Genomic DNA, 17,906 nt, shown 5'->3' with positions numbered 1-17,906 from the left:
TTCTACACACTCTTCCAAGGTGACCCCAGCTGTGCTGTTGGCTTCAGCTCTAATTCATGTGTGGTGATGCCTTAAATATTGAATATTGTATATCTTCACTTGGATATACCATAGTGCAACTGAAATGTAACATGTTCAAAATGGAAATTGTCTTTTTTTCCCCAATCTAGTCTTTCTTCTTTATTTACTGCCATGGCAGATGATACCAACTAGTTAACCAACGTAAAGTAGGGAGGGAGAAGAGGTGAAAGCTCTACTTCTTCCTTATAAGCATTGGCGGTAGAACAGTTTTACCTTCCAGGAGAGGAAGAGCAGATGTGTACTCTGCAGAAGAAAAATTCAAAGCCTTAGATATTAATTAGTATGTTTACTGAACTAGAACTTAAAATATGTGTATCAGTTCCATCAAGATAAGCATCTCCATTGAGAATAAAAGAACACAGAATCTTGGATTCAAAAATGGAGATAAAGCTGGTATCACTATTCTTTCGCAGGTGCCCATGAACAAATCACCTGACACCTCTTCTGTGGGCCTCAATTTAAGTCTGTGAAAAATGGGGTTGACAGCCCCATCCCTTCACACATATCTCACTGGTTAAGTAAATGAAGTGATGACGGTGAAAGCATCAGAGAACTCTAAGAGACTATAAAGATGGTTATGGAGGGGAGCGGGAACGCTGCGATGACAGTATCATTCTAGGCAAAGTCCACCCAGTAAATGTTGAACAGCGTATCTCTAGAGGCAGGGTTTGGGCCTGAAACCCTTCTTCTATCTCTGAGAGACTCAAAATGCTCATATAATTAAAAATATATATATACCATTTTTTTAAGAGGACAAGAGGACTAACTTGGTGGTACCTTGTTTGCTTTCTTATTTTTTACTGCTATAACTAATTGTGACCACATGGTGGCAGCTCCAGGCAAATGCTAAACCTGACAGACTCATACAGTTGAGGACTAAGGCTCAGGATGATGCTGTCTCCCAAAGACTGCAATATCCCATCTTTGAGGAGATGGTTAGAAAGCAAACAACATATCAGTTCCCAATGCCTCCTTGCAATAAAAACAGAAAATAAAATATATATTAGATGAGGTTAAAAGGGAAGTTTGACTCCCTTCTAGTAGACCTGTCCAAATCAGAAGTCATTCATGTTCAAGGAGAGCTTGGGCAAGCTGACCCAGAGAATACCCATTGGTCCTATACTAACAAAGTCATTGTTGATATTACTTATAATATCAATCACAGCAGTAGCACCAGTTATCTCAGATCCATTCTGTAACATTACATACTTGGAGGCAAATCAGAAGTGACGTCAGAAGCCCAGCACAGTTTAAACAGCACATGCTTCCTTCCTTAAAATACATTTGTTCAGGAAACCTTAGTTTAGCCTAGGTATAAGCTCATTTGTGGCCCTTCTACTCTTTGAAACAGGGAAGAATTTAATAATTGTTATGGCATTTTACCAGAGATGTGTTCTTCCTAGAACCACATGTTATCTCAAAATCAGACTGAAGCCTCCTGAATCCTAACCCCACGGTTCTGTGTAACGGAGGTTTTTCAGGAAAGTGAAGGCCAAATTTTTTCCCACTTCTATGCATGGTATTTCCATAATGCTTTGTGGGGGCGAGTGGAATGCAAGGTTGGAAAGAGAGGAGGCCTTGCCAGTTACACTTAGTCACTGGTTGTGAGCTCTTATTTGGAACAGAAAGTATTCAGCATCGTGCGGAAATACAGAAGAAATAGAAACTAAGTAGTCAAAATAATTTTATTTATATATATATATATATATATATAAAATATTCTAAATCATAGAAACATTTATTAGGTGACAGTATCAGGAACATAAATAAAAATTGTAAAGAAATGCTGAGCCTATCACTGAACCTGCTAGATATGAGTTAAACATCTCTGCATTTGATTATGGAGGGATTGCAGAAATACCAGATGATTGGCGTGAAGGTAGAAAGACACAGGTGTCACCCAATACATTGAAAGATGTTTCTCAAGTATGGGTCTCTTCTGAGTTACTCTTGATGCCATTTTTTTCCTCAGGAACAGAGACAGAGTTAGCTGACACAGCCCTGGATCTGCTCCTCTTGCTACTAACAGAACAGTGGAAATGGCTGTGTAGCGAAAACATGCAAAAGTTTCTTCATCTGATCTTTGGGACCCTAGTTCAAAGGTAAGATTGCAAATTCTCCCTCACATCAGAATCTCAAATTGCAGAGGAAGTGGATGCGGTGCTGAATTCTGCACTAGAAAGAGTAAACATTGTGTCCAGGGAATCTGCAGCTGTAACTGAATATAAATTCTTTGTTACAGGGGTTATAGAGATGAAAAATGCCTTGAGAGTATCAGAAAGCTTTTATATTAACTACCTTCTTGTCGACAATTTGAAAGTATCTGGTTCTGTAAGACTTCTGGCATAATGCACTGAGATGCAGACACTGCCTGTGATCATAAAATACCTAGCTGAGCTCTTCCTCCTCTCCATTCTCCACCCAGTTATATCCTCCAGCTGTACTGCCCCTTTCACTTGGTATGGTGGACATTTGTCTCAGCTGACCTTATGTCATCACTGTGATGATAAACAATGTGAAGGAAAAGGAGAAAACAGATCAGTACTCTTAAAATAAAGATTGTTTTCTCTGACAGGGACATAAATATTCATAGCTGAAGTACTTACTGGCACAGGATGGTAAAGAATAGAGGGAAATTTGGATTTGCAAGTTGGCTTTTCTAATCCAGGCTTTGTAATCCTCACACCATTTGATCTCCTGAAAGATTTGTATACAGGTGGAGTTTTTAGCTGCTGACTTTCTAACTATGGAACTGATGTAAGCTTTGCTAACCTGAAGCAGACCAGAAACACTCTCTCTGTGCCAGGCAGACACATGTAGTGCTTGGGGTTTGGCTGCTCTTGTTTTGAACTCCCTCTTATGAGACATCCTGGCACATCCCAAAGTAAGAAGCAGCCAGATGCTGACCTTCTCTTAGCATGTGGCCTGTGCTAACTGGTTGCTCAAAAAATACAGTCTTTTGAAAAATAATTATGTATCTATTCATTACCAAGTAGAAAAGTTATTAACAACAAGCAATTAAATCTCCCTTTTCTAAGTTACATAGGATCAAGGAGGTATAATAAACTTGAATCACAAAGAGACCAAGTGAAGGAAGATGATACACATCTATATTTGCTAAGTGCTGTCTATGCCAGCGCCCAATCTCCATTTACATGTATTTTTTTATTGTGATCAAGTGAGGTAGGTAGCCCCATTTTACAGAATAAGAAAATAGAGCTTGGCAAAGTCAACTAACATGCCCAAGGTCATCATTAGTAGCACACTTAGAATTTTAAGCCAACTTTGTACAACTTCAAAGCCAACGTGCTTCTTCATGTATCTTGTAGCCTTAAGACTGAATTCACTTGGAGAAGTGAATCCTACATATAAACTGCTGAATGGTCTTTGTAGCTTTAGGCTTTTCTCCTTGTTCCTACTCAATATTCAGTTGTGCCACTAGAGTGCTTTTTTCTGAAAAGCAAATCTGAACATATATTCTCCACTTAAAATCTTTCAGTGGCCTCCTATTGCCTATAAAAGTGGTTTTTCCAGTATGTGTCCTAGAGTTCTAGGGTTCTGCAGAAGTGCTTCTGAAGCCAACTTAGAAGCTAAGGAAAAACTGAGTGGACCATGACCCAACCGAAGAGGTTCCACTTAGATCAGTTTAATGTACTGGGGATCTAGGTAAGGCTTTGTTTGAAAAAGGGCTCTATTCTGTTTAAAATATACATTTATTTCTTTATATTAAAATTCCACCTCCTTTCTTACCTGGCATGATCTAGTCTCAGTCTTATTTTCCATTTTCCTCCATGTAAAGTAGCCATCATTGCGTGAATATTCTGTGGTCTTTTACCCCAAGGCCTTTGCTCATCTTCCTGTGTCTGCTTTCAAATGGTCCTTCTCTACTTACTCTTCTGTGCTACTTCCCTGTGTCTTTGTTTCCCTCTTCTTGTCTGCTTGGCCTACTGCAAAACAGTTTTTATATACTGGGCATAAAATGTCATTTATTCTGTGAAACCTATAGCATCTACTCTCTTTCCCCCAGAATTAAAGAGTCCTCTAACCCTCAAAATTTTGATAATAACACTTACCACAGTGTGTTATATAAATGATCTGCTTTTCCTTAACTAGTTGTTGTCAACCGGGGCACACTTTGTCCCCCAGGGGACATTTGGCATTATCTGGAGATATTTTTGGTTATCACAACTGGGAAGGGGATGTGGGATGCCTACTGGCATCTAGTGGGTGTAGGCCAGGGATGCTGTTAAACATCCTGCAGCTACACAGGACAGTCCCCCGTGCCAAACAACATGAATTATCCTCCCAAAATATCAGTATTACCGAGCTTGAGAAACCCTGTGTAGACTACTAGTTCTTTAAGGACCAGAACTAGCTTTGTGTCTCCAGCAGCTTATACAGGGCCTGGACATAGTAGCTACTCATTAAATATTTACTAAAGAAATAAACATTTCCCTTCCCAGTACCTTTACACTTGAAAGTATAGTCTCTTCAGTTTTATTCTGTCACTTCTGGATGTCACTAATTAGGCCTTCATTTTTCTTCTTCTTTTGGGCTTCCCTTTGCTGATCTTCTAATTGGTTTTTAAAAAAATATGAGAAGATCCAAAAACTAGCTGGTATGTGATCATTAATGACCTCTTCCCCTTGAAGTCATTTACATGACAAATTGGCTTCAGAACACAAGAAATTACTCAGTATGAGCATAAAAGTATAGACGAGTTAGGATAAATTCAAAAAAGATTGAGATCCGTATATAAAAGGGGTAGGAAAAAGTTTACCTGAAGTTTGAATAACTGAATATTCAAGGGCTTGGGCTAGACCAGATAAAGGAGAGATACCTATATTCTGAGAGTTAGAGAATGATCACAGAAGGAGTATTTCATGCATTCAGGGTCCTGGGAGAGCTAAGACAGAAAAGTTAAATACAAAGGAAGCAAGCTCCAGGTGCATGGTAGACATGGAGAAGACAGGGGTCATTTTAGAGGTCAAAGCAGAGGCTGTGAGATTTCTTTATTTTTTATTTTTCACATATTGAGCATAAAATGTCAATATATGAAATATCAATGAGATAGGATCTTGTTCTGTCGCCCAGGCTGGAGTGTAGTGGTGCTGCAATCATAGCTCACTGTAACCTCCTGGGCTCAAGCCATCCTCCCACCTCAGCCTCCCGGGTAGCTAGGACTACAGGCTTGGCTAATTTTTTAAATTTTTTGGTTAAGTTGGGGTCTCACTGTGTTGCCCAGGCATTTTCCTCACCTTTCCATTCCTATCCCTGACATTCCCTGACTACATCCAACTCCAGTTGGCTGGGTAAAGTCTGGTGAATGAAGACTAGCAAACCCAAATGTAGCTCATGCCATGAGGGGGCTTACAGTTGAATTTCTCTTGACGTTCTCTTCTTTTCACATTCTGAGTTTTTGTTGTTTTTTGTTTTGTTTTGTTCTATTTTGTGAAAAGGCATCACTATTATGATGGGAAAGTGGGAAAATTGTGAAAATATTTGGTGAATTTGAATGAAGCCACTGTGAATATTGTGTAAGAATAGAATTTTGTGGCTAGTTACTTTTGAAAAACTTGTAACTGTGTCTGTTATCTTTGTTCATCCTACATATTTCCAGGTGAGTATATTTTATACATGTTCGGTTATCTCATATCCCTTCCTGTCAGCAAGTTCTTACTTATATCTAATCCAACTTTATCCGTAGCCCATTTTGTTTTGTATTAAAACTACATCTGGTTTAGCAGTCTCCTCAGCGCAAGCTTCCACAGACTAGAATTAAATGAAGAATCTCATACTTCTCTGTTTAAGGCCGTTCATGTATCCCTACAAATCATTTTTCCCATCTTTTTAATGACATTTTTGGCCTTTTTCTCAAGTACCTTATAGCTGGTTTCAGTGTTCCTGAAGCCTCCTTAAGGTAGGAAGCTAGAAGTCGTGGTATCTAAATAAAGAACCAGTTCTTCCCCCAGGGGTTCCAGAGATCTGGCACCTGTGGCCCATGGTCTCATACCTGCAAGCCCCCTGTGCATGAGAGACATGGAACTCATTTTAGCTTTCAGAGTGTAAACACTGATAATCTCCTCAGCATGAGCATATTTACTGTCCAGCAAATGTTCATTGAGCGTTTACTTAGTGCAAATACTGTACTGAACACTACCATGCACATGCTGTTAAAAAGCCTGAATTGTTTTTACACCAAGCTAATATCATTTAATTCCTCCAAAGGTCCTGTGAAAGCGGTATTACGACCCTCATTTTAAAGATGAGGAAACTAAGGCTTATAAAGAATGTGGGTTATCTAATCAAAATCATAGGGTTAATAAATATCACAAGCCGAAGTTGAACCCAGGTTTTTCTGATTTATAGCTGTGATGATTGTCTAAATTTCAGGATCAGATCTTTGCCCTGAAATTCAGCTGGATAAAAACCAACCCAAAAATCTTTGTCTCCAAGTACTGGAGATTATCAAGCAATTTGTAGAATCCAAACTTCATCTTCATATCTACACACTTGTGTCTAACTAAGGGCACTGCTGCAGTCTAGAGGCGGCCCATGTTACTGTCCCCGCGACAGTTGCAGTTTTTAATGTTAAAAAGTGGTTTGTGCATTGTTACACTTCAGCTTTGTTTGCTTTGGTAAGCCAATATGCTGGAAACTTGACATCTCCAGAGCTGAAGCACCTCTCCACCGTCCCCGCTGCGTCACCCGCAAGAGGCGTGATGTGAGGTCCCGCTGTCTCCCATCCCCATGACTGCTGCCTAGGAGGCTACGTGTTTGCCCTCCCTGAAACCACAGGTAGCTGAGCCATATGCATTTGCAGGGTCCTTGGGTTCTCTTCCTTTAAGTTCTGTGCTTAAAAGAGCAGGGTAGTTAGTGTTGGTGCCGCAACTGGTACTGCCACTTCTCTAGTTGTCTGGAACACACTGCAGTTTGAGCATCAGGGATGCTGTAGTCACCAGATTTGAGTGCTTCTCTTCCTTAAAATGTCCTCATTTTCCAACCTCCAGTATTATTATCTCCAAGCAGGCAAGTTTATTTCTTCTGCTTCCAAATTTGTGTGTCCTCCTTGCACCTTTAAAAGACCTATATACATTACCGCCTTGGACGCCATAGACTTCTGTCAAATTATAAACACACTCTATCCTGCAAAGGGGAAAAAAAAAAAAACGGAGTAAGTTTGACCTCATAACCCCTCCTTCTGAGCCAAAGTTGGAAGAGCTCTGATCTGAGCCAGGCTTATAAATCTCCCTTGATTGTTGATGATGTGGAAAGAAGTGGGGAGGGGAGCTGAAGAGAAGTTAGATGCCCAAAAAAGGCATTGTTAAGTCAAAGGGAAGTCTTGCATGCATGTGCACTTAACCTCATGTGTCAGCTTCTGTGCTGGGAACATCCAATTATGTAACAAGAAGCACTCCTTATTTGGAATGAGAGACCAAGGGAGGGGAAGGGGAGAGCGGATAGTAGTCTGAGCCAAGGAGCAAATCTGGCTTGTGCAAACTCTGCTCATGTCCGAAAACAGAAGAAACTTGAAAATATCTCTGCATACATCAGAATCAGATTTAGCAAATTGGGCAAGTACTCAGAGCTAGACCGGGTTGGAGGGAAAGAGGAGACATACACTGCACTCCATTGATGGTAGGAGGTTTGGGGCAGGAAGATCCAGCCAAGGTAAGGGGTAGGATTGGTATGGAGCTCTGATGGAGAGTGAAGGAATGAGAAGAAGCTGGACCAGCGCCCAGCCTGGACACCCAGAGCAATGCCACGACAAAAATAGGAGCCAGGCCAGCAACAGAATGCGTGAATGCCACGTCTACAGCACTGCCCTCCCCGTGCCCCTGATGATGGCATCAGACCTGTGTGAAAAGGGCAGCAGACACATTCCTGGCATCTGCGTCAGGATTTCTCAGTTAAAGAGGGGGTGTGTGGAGGGGAGAGAGAGAGAGAGAGAGAGTGTATCAGAGAGAGAGAGTGTGTGTGTATGTATGTATGAGTGCTGGGTGTATGTAGGAATGGAATGGCTTGGCGGAAAGCAGGGGGAAAAAGGTTCTGGCAGAGGAGAGTATAAAGCATGTAAAGTTAGGAAGTATACAGAGAGGAAGAAGAAAAGAAAGGATGTACAGTTTAAGGAGTCCAACAAGCAGGGGACCTAGGAGAAAATTGAAGGCAAGTTCTGGACCTTACACCAGACCTTGGAATCATTTTCTTAGAAAAGATGTCTCCCTGTAAACCATCTCCTAGGAAAGGTGAGGAGAGTTGTGGCAGAGTCTAAGGGCTCTGGAGAGTGCTGTGCTGCAAGGCATGATGTTCATCTCCCCTCAGGACAGTTGGAAAAGGTTGACCATGAACCCTCTTGCTTCCGCTATTCTGTTAGAACACCCGGGAATCAAAAGTGCTGAGTAGAACTCTACTTCAAGGGCCTGCTTCTTGGTGGACATGTCTAAGTAGCAGGTAGATAAGAAGTCTTTGTGACATTGGTTATTTCTTAAGAGAACCTCCAGGTCTGCCACCAGAAGGACACAAATAATTGCAGTGGGAAAGGAACCGATATTTATTGTTAATGATAACCAAGGAAGCAGCTATGTACTCTGTAATAATGATCAATTCCATGAGATAGACATATATTTCTACGTTTTATAAGTGACAAAAGTTATTTTCAGGTAAAATAGCATTCCCCAATCATGAAAGTACTAACAACCACACCTTAAGATTCCACTTGAGTCATCCTGGCCTCGAGGTCATACATTTCCCACTGCCCTGCACTGCCTCCCCTCCATGAAAGCTTTCCTGCAAAGCAATGGCCACTAGAATTGGGTTCACCTGAAAGTTCCCTTGCCTTATTCCCATCTAGCCTCTCTTGTTTTCCATCTGGCTGGTCTTAGGGACACATGCGTCTGATGGTAGCATATAAATTATTTTTGTCTGTTTATTCTAATTTTATTTTTAAAGCACTTCTGAGCCGAGGATTGTCTCTTAGTTATCTCTGTTTACATCCTATTCACAATCAGGAAAACATTATCAAAGTTAAGACTCAAGAGTTTCTCAGGAAGCATAGATTACGGTTTTTTCCTTTGCTGTGTAACTTTTTCTTCCAGTTCAGCTCTGGTGCCTGGCTGTGTCTTATACCCGATCTCTTCCTATGCACAGCTTCTCTAGAAATATGCTTTGCAAGACCCCCAGATGCAAAAGTAACCCAAGTCTATGTCTTCAGAATTCTCCGTGATTTTCTGGCTCTCTAATCATTGACTTGGGCTGTTTTTAAGAGTTGCTGAGATTAATTTTTCTCATCGATGGCTTTACTCAGATTGTATTGTGGCTCCTTGGGAAGGAGTGCTGCTTGTCCCGTGCCTCTTCCATTAGGCCATGCCAAAGGGAAGCTCTTGACTGCTAAAGACTGGGCCAGGATGGGCTCTAGCAGTTTCCCCTGTCATGTGAGTGGTCTACCTGTCTTATTTCTTGGGTATCACTTATTTTACACTCATCTTAGGATGGGTGTAGACATCATGCTTTTCCTGTCACGTGGTGACAGTCTCTCCTGGAATATATCTTTGATTATAGCAGGTGAGTGGTAGCTGACAGCCATGTGCCTTTGCATTCTGTTTGCATTTCTGTGTGTGTGCGCTCTTGAAGTCTGATATACTCAAATAGAAGTGCAGAATTGCTCATTGTAAAAGTTAACAAAAAACAGAATATCATGAGGTATTTAAACCTCAGAGCCTTTTTTTTCAAGTCAGGTTGTTGGTGTCTCTTGCCCATCTATGACTGCAAACAGGAACCTAAGAGCTTGACATTTTGATAACAGCTTCAGATTGTATGTCAGCCTCCTGAGGGCAGGGACTATGTCTTATTAACCATTATACCTTCGGCACCCAGCCGCATAATACATAGAAAGCACTTAATAAATTTGTGTCAAATAAATGAACGTAGAAGATCACACATCATTCTGCTGGAGTCAGTCCCTCTGCTTAACACTAGTAAGAATCTTAGGGTTTCCTCAGTAGTACAGGGGGACCAGCAGCAGAATGAAAACTGAATCTTTCATTGCCTCCACACAAGGCGTACCCAGGTCTTCAATTAATTGGGGAATTCTGATTCCCAGAACCATGGTAGGGCCTAAGCAAAGAGGTCTTTAGGGGGCCCTTCAGGGCATCTCCCATTCTAATGGCTCTCTCCAAAGAGTGCAGTGCCCCGCCCCAACCTGGGCCTCCCAGTGTGAAGCCCCACAGAGCCTACCCTCTCTGGAAGCATCTCCTGGTATCGTGCTTTCTCCACCTCTTTCCTTCTACGTGGAAAGCCAGAACATGGGCTTTGAAGTCAGGTCTGAATTCAAATCTTGCTTTGAGGCTATGTGACTTAGAACAAACCACTGAACTTCCTTGCCTGTTACTCTTCAAATGGAAGTCATAGCCTAGCATATGAAGTTTTGGGGGCATAAGAGATAATTTAGAGGTAAATGTTAGGGAGGCTTTATAGAGGAAAATATAACAAAGCTAGATCTTGTAAGATAGTTGTCATTTAGGCTAAATATTCTAGGCACTAAAACATTTTTAAAACAGGAGAAGGGACATTATTTATACTTTCAAATAAAAAGTAATTTGGAATACTTTTAGCCAGCTTCTTTCTGATTGTGTATTGCTTTTGTTTCAAATAGGTGACAAAAAGCCTACCGAACTCCTGGTACATGGCATGAGTACAGTAATTCTCCATATGGGCACCAGGTGGCGCTGCAGGTTAAACAATACCATCACATTCCTTTGAAGAAGACCTGTTGATTTTGCAGTTATAGGTTCCCCTGCCCTAGTGTTGATACAGTAATATTGAAGCCATTTGCTGACTTGCTCCAAGATTTAGAGGCCACTTATCTGTCTACTCCTTAGTGCCAGTGACTTTTAGATAAGCCCTGTTTCTTTCATCTTTCACCCTTCTTCCTTCTGCTCTAATGCATCTTCAGCATAAGCTTGCTTCTCGGCGCAGTGTGGATGACGCGAAGTTGCCCCTTTGAATGGATCCCACCTGTTAAAAATTCAGCACTGGAACTGATTCATTCAGAATAGAGTGAGCAGAACAGAGTCTGTGGTGATGAGGCCAGCTGGACTTCTGAATTGAAAGAATGTTGTCAATATTCTCTATAAATTAGTTGGACCTAAATTCAGGGTCTTTTGTGATCCCCAAATCCTACACATTCTATAGTCACTAAGGTGGAGATTGTCAGTGCTGAATAACCCTGATGTTAGGAATCTTATCAACCTGTTACATAATCAAGAACGTTTCCTATTACTTTCAGCCGTGGATGGAGACTGTTTGGCTCTCTCCTAACTTGGTTTTGGAGAAGCAACCACATGTTAATGCTCACTTTTGATCTTTACCTCTGTCCTGGCTGGCTTCTCCAAGTGCCCTTTGGAGAAGTAGAGCTATTTGTTACTGGAGCAGGGAGAGAGTTGGGTGAATTGGTGGGAAATCTACTTTAGCTGTAATATAATGCTGGCCTTGAAAGATTTCTCAGGGGGAATTCAGCCTTCCTGGGAGGGAGGCTGGTGTGCAAATGTAGCATCAAGATAAGTTCCTCAACACCCACCTCCTGTCTTCCCCAGGGTTCCTTTGTGTTGTTGTTTTTCTGCTTTTATTTATTATTCCTCTGTGTTTTCTACCCACAGTCAGTGCTCCCAAAGTTCCTATTCTGTGGAGATTCTGGAGTTTCCACTGCAGTGTCCCTACATCCTTCATATCAGGATAGATAGAACCTTCTACTTGGAAAGGTTTTACAATTCAGCCTGTAGAGAGGAAATTGGAAATACTTTTGGGTAGCTCTTCTACACCAAGGTGATGGTGCTAATGATCGGCGTTTTTCCTTCTCTACACCCCTTTCAGTATGTTTTCTCTTTGTTTATCTTGGGCATCTGCTTCTCATATGCATTCTTGATTCTCCTCAAGGCTGGTCTTTTCCAGCTTCCTCTAGCCATTTTCACAGCATAATTTGAAGTCCTACCATGTCTGCTGATTTAAATAAATCCCTGATAATTTTCTTCCAAATCATGGCTGAGTACACTCTAAATCTGTTATCTGTAATATTTGTAGAAATTTGGAGGTCAACCCCTCCTGCGAGCACATAATTACATATCACTTCTGCCTCCTCCAACTCTTCCCATCCTCCTTTCCTGTGGTGGGGGTTCTATGTGCAGAGCAGAGCAAGGAGATCGCCCTGTGAGGTAAAGTCCCCATGAACAATAGGGGCTCTGGTTGTCAAGACGACCACTAAATTACTGCCTTCTCCCCTCTTTTGTGTCTTGCCTTTCTTCCTGGTGCTTCAGCACTAAGGGTTTTGCTCCCTGTTTCTGCCCTTTCCCCTCCACGGACTCAATTTTCTTCTGAATGGGTGGCCATTTTAATTACCTTCCCCTCCTCACCCCCTCTCTCTGCCCTTGCCCTTGCTGCTGAGAAAGGCAGGGTCAGGATAACTACCTGGGGACTGAGAATGAGCCAGCCATGCTGTTCACACGGGGACAAGGAAAGAAGAGACAGAGACATTTTAGATCCTGTAGTCTCTGCAGTGAAAGTTTTATTGTTTAGTATATAGAGGTCTGGTTTTAGGGAGGATTCAGAAATAGAGTTTTCCTATTACCTCAAACCCCTGGGGCCTCTCCCCAATTTTCTTAACCCCTCAGTACCAAATGCTTTACTGGTTCAGTATTTACTTCTCTGAGCCTTCCAGGAGAGTAAGCTTTACAGTGAGAAAACTGAGGCATGAAATGCAAAGCTTCCTCCCAATCGTGCCATCATTAGTTCTCTGGACCGGTTGAATTTTTAAAGAGGGTCTGAAGGAGTCTTTTTCTCTTTTACATGTGTAAACACACTAGCACTTTTAGAAATACTTTTTATTTTTCATATTTCATCTTGATAACTTTGTGAAGAAGGCAAAGCAAGAATTAGCCCATTTTATAATGAAGGAAGCCAGAGCTCAGAGAGTTTGTTCAACTTTTATATGGGTAAGCCAGGCTCAAACCTGTCTGTAGCTTTTTAGTGTTATTTTTAAAGTCTATCAGTACTGATTTTTTCAGAACTGGATTGTAGTATATCAGTAGAAACATAGTATGGGACCAAAACAAGTTGACTTCAAAGTCTGCAGAGGCACATTAGATTTGTGTGTAAAAGACTTCCAGATTGGTTGGGCACAGTGGTTCCTGCCTGTAATCCCAGCACTTTGAGAGTCCAAGACGGGTGGATCATTTGAGGTCAGGAGTTCGAGACCAGCCTGGTCAACATGGTGAAACCCTGTCTCTACTAAAAATACAAAAAAATTAGCCAGACATGATGGCACATGCCCTTAGTCTCAGCAACTTGGGAGGTTGAGGCAGGAGAATCACTTGAACCCGGGAGGCGGAGGTTTCAGTGAGCTGAGATCCCACTATTGCACTCCAGCCTGAGTGACAGAGCAACACTCTGTCCAAAAAAAAAAGAAAAAAGAAAACTTTCAGATTGAAATCCTAAACATGTCACAATACTCAAATATAGAAGAAATTTTTAGAGATTTCCCTTTGCAATCAGTCTTATTTATCCTAAGAATACAGAGTCCCCAAGTGTCTTTTTCTCGTTCTGCATTCGTTAGAAAGGTATCCTGACCTTTGCTTTTGGTCTTTCCTCCCCCATTCTGCTTCCTTCCTTCTTCTTTTCTTCTTACTAGTTTCAAATAATGGATGGGAATCAATTCAATGCTGCTCCATCCATCAGAGGCACTTCCCAAAATACAAGTATGACTCATGGTCCTCATAACCCCCCTTTGTTTTTGTTTGACTTTCAATCTCTTCTATCCTCTGGGCCTATTTACCAGGAAAACTGACCAAAGGTAGGCTGCTGGCAGCTGTCTCTCTCCTCCAGGATTTATAGTGTGAGATAAGAAGCATGGCTGACCCATTCCCTTGCCTTCCAGCTCTCTTCCCTTCTAGAGGAATGTGTAGCCAGATGTGAATGCCCATTTCATGGATTATTCTTAGTTGTAGATCCACTGACTTATTACCTAGCATACCCCTTACAACATCAGCTCTGTTGCTGGTGTATTGGCCCACAGTTTTATTATTAGCCTAAACAAAAGATTATTAGGAAAGCAAATCTGCCAGATGTATATATAAATACATATGGAATGTCAAATACAAAGGATATTTATATTGTTCATGTTTTTTTTAAATCTGTCAGTGCCTTCCTCCATAAGCATGAATAATTAAGAGCTCAGTGTTTTTACTGTTTTAAATACTGGGATGTATGCTTTCTGCAGAGCCTATTTTGAACTGTGTGCCATGCTTTAAGACCAATGTTGGTCCCATATACAGCATGAATTCCCTTATTAACCAATATTTATTGATTGCCTTCTCTGTGGTAGGCACTATGTTAGGTGATCAAAATACTTAAAAAAGACCCAAAACCCCTACCATAGAGAGTTTAATATCCAGTTGGAGGAGCAAACTTATAAATAGGAGTTGTAGTATAAAATCAGTGCTTTGAAAAGAACTCTATATGTGATTCAGAGAAGGGATGTATCAATTATGAGAGGTCCAGGGAAGGCTTATAGGAGATGACATCAGAGATGAGATTTAAAGAATGAAGGGAGTTGCCAGGAGACAGTGAGAGAGAGAGAGAGAGCATTCAAGGCAGAGCAGTAAAATAATATCGTGTATTTGTGGTACTCAAAGAAGTTGAGTATAATTGATTAGGAATATATGATATGCAAGAATAAGGCTGATGATAACACTGAAGAGTTTAATGAGAGTCTGTTCATTCAGAGTCCTGTGAGTCATTCCAAGAACAAAACATTTGTCACTCATTTGATAGGAAACAATTTACAAAACATAAACAGATGATGACATAAGCAAATTTGCAATTGAGAAAAATAATTTAAATAGTGCTGTGGAGGATTAATTAATTGAAGGGGCCAAAGTTAGAACTAGGAAGACAAATTAGAAAGGGATGTCATTGATAGAGATAAAAGGTGATGAGGCATTCAACTAAGATCATTGCAATAGAGATGGTAAAGGGGTAATAGATTCATGAGATACTGAGGAGGTAGGATCACCTATATTTAGTGACTGTTTACATGATTACGTGGTATTGGATTAGGGTTGAGAAAAAGAGAAATCAAGAATGATTCACACATAATTTTCAACTTGCAGATTGAGAAGCATAACTAAAAGGATGGGGTAATATCTTTCTGAACAGCATATTGGGTTGTGGTTAAAATTCTGTTGCTTACTAAATTAATAGATTATATTATCTGCTCTGATTTTTATAAAAATAAATGATGACACTTGAAGAAGCCTATACTGTATCTCTAATAATTTTGAGATATTTTTAAATAGAAAACTTAAGGCCTAGATCGTATTTTCAACTTTTTTTCTATCTGTAAGTTTCTTAGAAGAAAAAGAAAAACATTAAATCATAGCTAACTGTGTAGCTGGTACCAAGGCAAGGTTTTTGAATTTTCTGTGCCATAACATATGATTATTCACATGGTGAACTTCTGACTACAGACAGAGTACACCTCAAAAATTGTAGAAAGAATGGCAATAGACCATCAACCCAGTAAAGAGTAAGATGCTGACCAAAAAATCAGATAAAGTTAAAACTGGATATCGTGAAAAACAGCTGCCACAGAAAGGAAAGCAGAAATGGAAGGTACTGGAATTCACAGGAGCATGACAGAATGAGATAAAAACTGTTTTACATGCTGTAATAACAAATTAACTTAAATGTTTAATACCAGAAGGTATCACTGAAAGTTGCAACAGGATTGATTCATTTAGTAAAACCTGGATTGTTTATTTGTGAATAACACTATTAAATGCTAAGGGAAATGTCAAAATAAATTACATAAGATTTCTGCCTTCAAAACCTTACAGTCTTTTTTTTTTTTTTTTGGCATTTACAAGAAGCTCAATCAATGCTTTAAGTAAATGAATGAACAAATTATACACTTATTTCCAATGAGGAAGAAAAAGAATCAGCATCAAATGTAAATGAAACCAGGGTAGTTAACTGAGATCAGATTCCAGGAGAACATTTTTAAAAAATAGAAAGAGGGGACACATACTGAATAATACAAAAATAGCAGTAATAGAACTAATAAGAACAGGGTCCAGTAGGCTTCTGAGGTTGTAGGTAAATATTAAGGGAAAAGACTTATGTGAAAAACACATACATCACATGTTACTAACGAGAAAAAATATATAAAGGTCATCGTTTGGGACAGATGCTATGTTATTAACTGATTACATGGTAAAAGCATTTATTCATTCACTTAGCAATGAATGAATGGGTCTATTATTTGCTAGGCTGTTTTCTATTTTCTTTGTCAAGGAAAATGGCCTAGCAAGAAGAATTGAACAGAAATGATTAAAGTAGAATTGACAACCAAAATAGAAATGAAAATAATAATAATAATAATAATAATAATAATAGAGCAATTTAACCTATTTTAAAGGTTTGTACATTTAAACCTGTACATAGCCTAGATGAATTATATCCCGTGAAACTTAACAAATTTATGTTTAACATTAAGGTCATTAAGAAACATTGCCATTTATACATATAGGTTAGAGATGCACAAATATCTTGCCATTTTAAAAAACGGTTAAAGGTTCTTGACTCCAACATTTACTTCTGGAAATTTCTGAAGCAGATGATGAAATAGATGTTCGTGAACATTTGGGAAAGGAAATGGGGAACCCTATAAACCATTATGGGTTCAGTAGGACTGTGCCCTACCTGGTTAGTGTGCAGTTGTAGTTACATTGTATATGGATTTCAACAAGCTTTGCCGTAATATCCGTATGGACAGGATGGAATATGCTTCCTGCACTATAGTACTTTTAAGTAACTTATGGCTAGTCGAGTGTCTTTAGCCCAAGAGTAAATAACATCATAAACTGATGCCATCCTGGAGGGAAATTTCTAGTGACAGAGCATTGCTCTTGATCTTATCCTGATCAGTTTTTTCATCAGAAAATTTGCAAGAAATTCTAATCTTAGACGAGTAACTAATACTCTAGATGATGAAAATTAAGATTCAAAAACATTTAGAAAACTTAGAATGGTAATCTAAAGCCAACAAGACGGAATTTGATAGCAATAAATATTATAAACTATAATTTAGATTTTTTTTAATTGCATAAATACAGAAGGGCAAAACTATACTTAACAGAGGGGCACACAATTTTTGTTTTAATATACACTTGTGGACTTAGGGTTTTAGCTGACTGAAAACTCAATATGAGTCAGTGCTTTTGATGTGTGTGCCAAAAAGCTAACACAATCTTAGGCTATGTAAGAAGTATAGAGTCTAAATCAAGGAAAGCATCAATCCCCTGTATTCTTTGCTGGTCAGATCACATCTCAGAGCTGTTTGGTTCTGGGCACTTCATTTTAAAAGAAAAACAAAGCAGCACACCCAGAGGATGGAGCTAGGATGAGAAGTGGTTCATTTCTCTCCTTCGTTCATCAGATATTTATTGCATGTCTTTGAGGTTGGCAAAATCAAATATGTATAGAGCTTGTAGAAAAGACATAAGGGAGAAATAATAGCTGAATTTAAAAATGCAAACTCTTGTCTTTTGGAAGAGATTTACCTAATATCTGGTAACTCCAGAGAGTAGAACTAGAACCAATGACTAGAATTTATCAACACAAGGAGGCAGATTTGGGTTGCCAAGGTTTAAGAAACATCTTCAACAAAATTAAATTATGCTTTTAAGGAATTAAGCCACTTCTCTGAGGTCACATTGCTAATTCTGTAGCGGAACTAAGATAAAAGCTCAAGTTTCTGGATTCACAGGGCACAACCC

General features: G+C 39.8%; 1 protein-coding gene across 3 annotated transcripts in view; it reads left to right on the top strand.

Annotated features, from left to right (window-relative positions):
• Positions 1 to 17,906, top strand: part of SNX19 (sorting nexin 19) — a 42,569-nt gene that overhangs the window by 10,694 nt on the left and 13,969 nt on the right. For all 3 annotated transcript variants that reach the window (XM_012449184.2, XM_021672590.2, XM_021672593.2), the window contains one exon: positions 2,054 to 2,183. In XM_012449184.2, the coding sequence (XP_012304607.2) occupies positions 2,054 to 2,183 (130 nt within the window). The remainder of the gene's footprint in view (positions 1 to 2,053; positions 2,184 to 17,906) is intronic.

The sequence above is a fragment of the Aotus nancymaae genome, unplaced genomic scaffold (assembly GCF_030222135.1).
Source record: "Aotus nancymaae isolate 86718 unplaced genomic scaffold, 86718_ANA_hifiasm-v0.15.2.pri h1tg000012l, whole genome shotgun sequence".
NCBI classification, from domain to species: domain Eukaryota; kingdom Metazoa; phylum Chordata; class Mammalia; order Primates; family Aotidae; genus Aotus; species Aotus nancymaae.
This window is presented reverse-complemented; position numbering and strand designations above follow the sequence as displayed.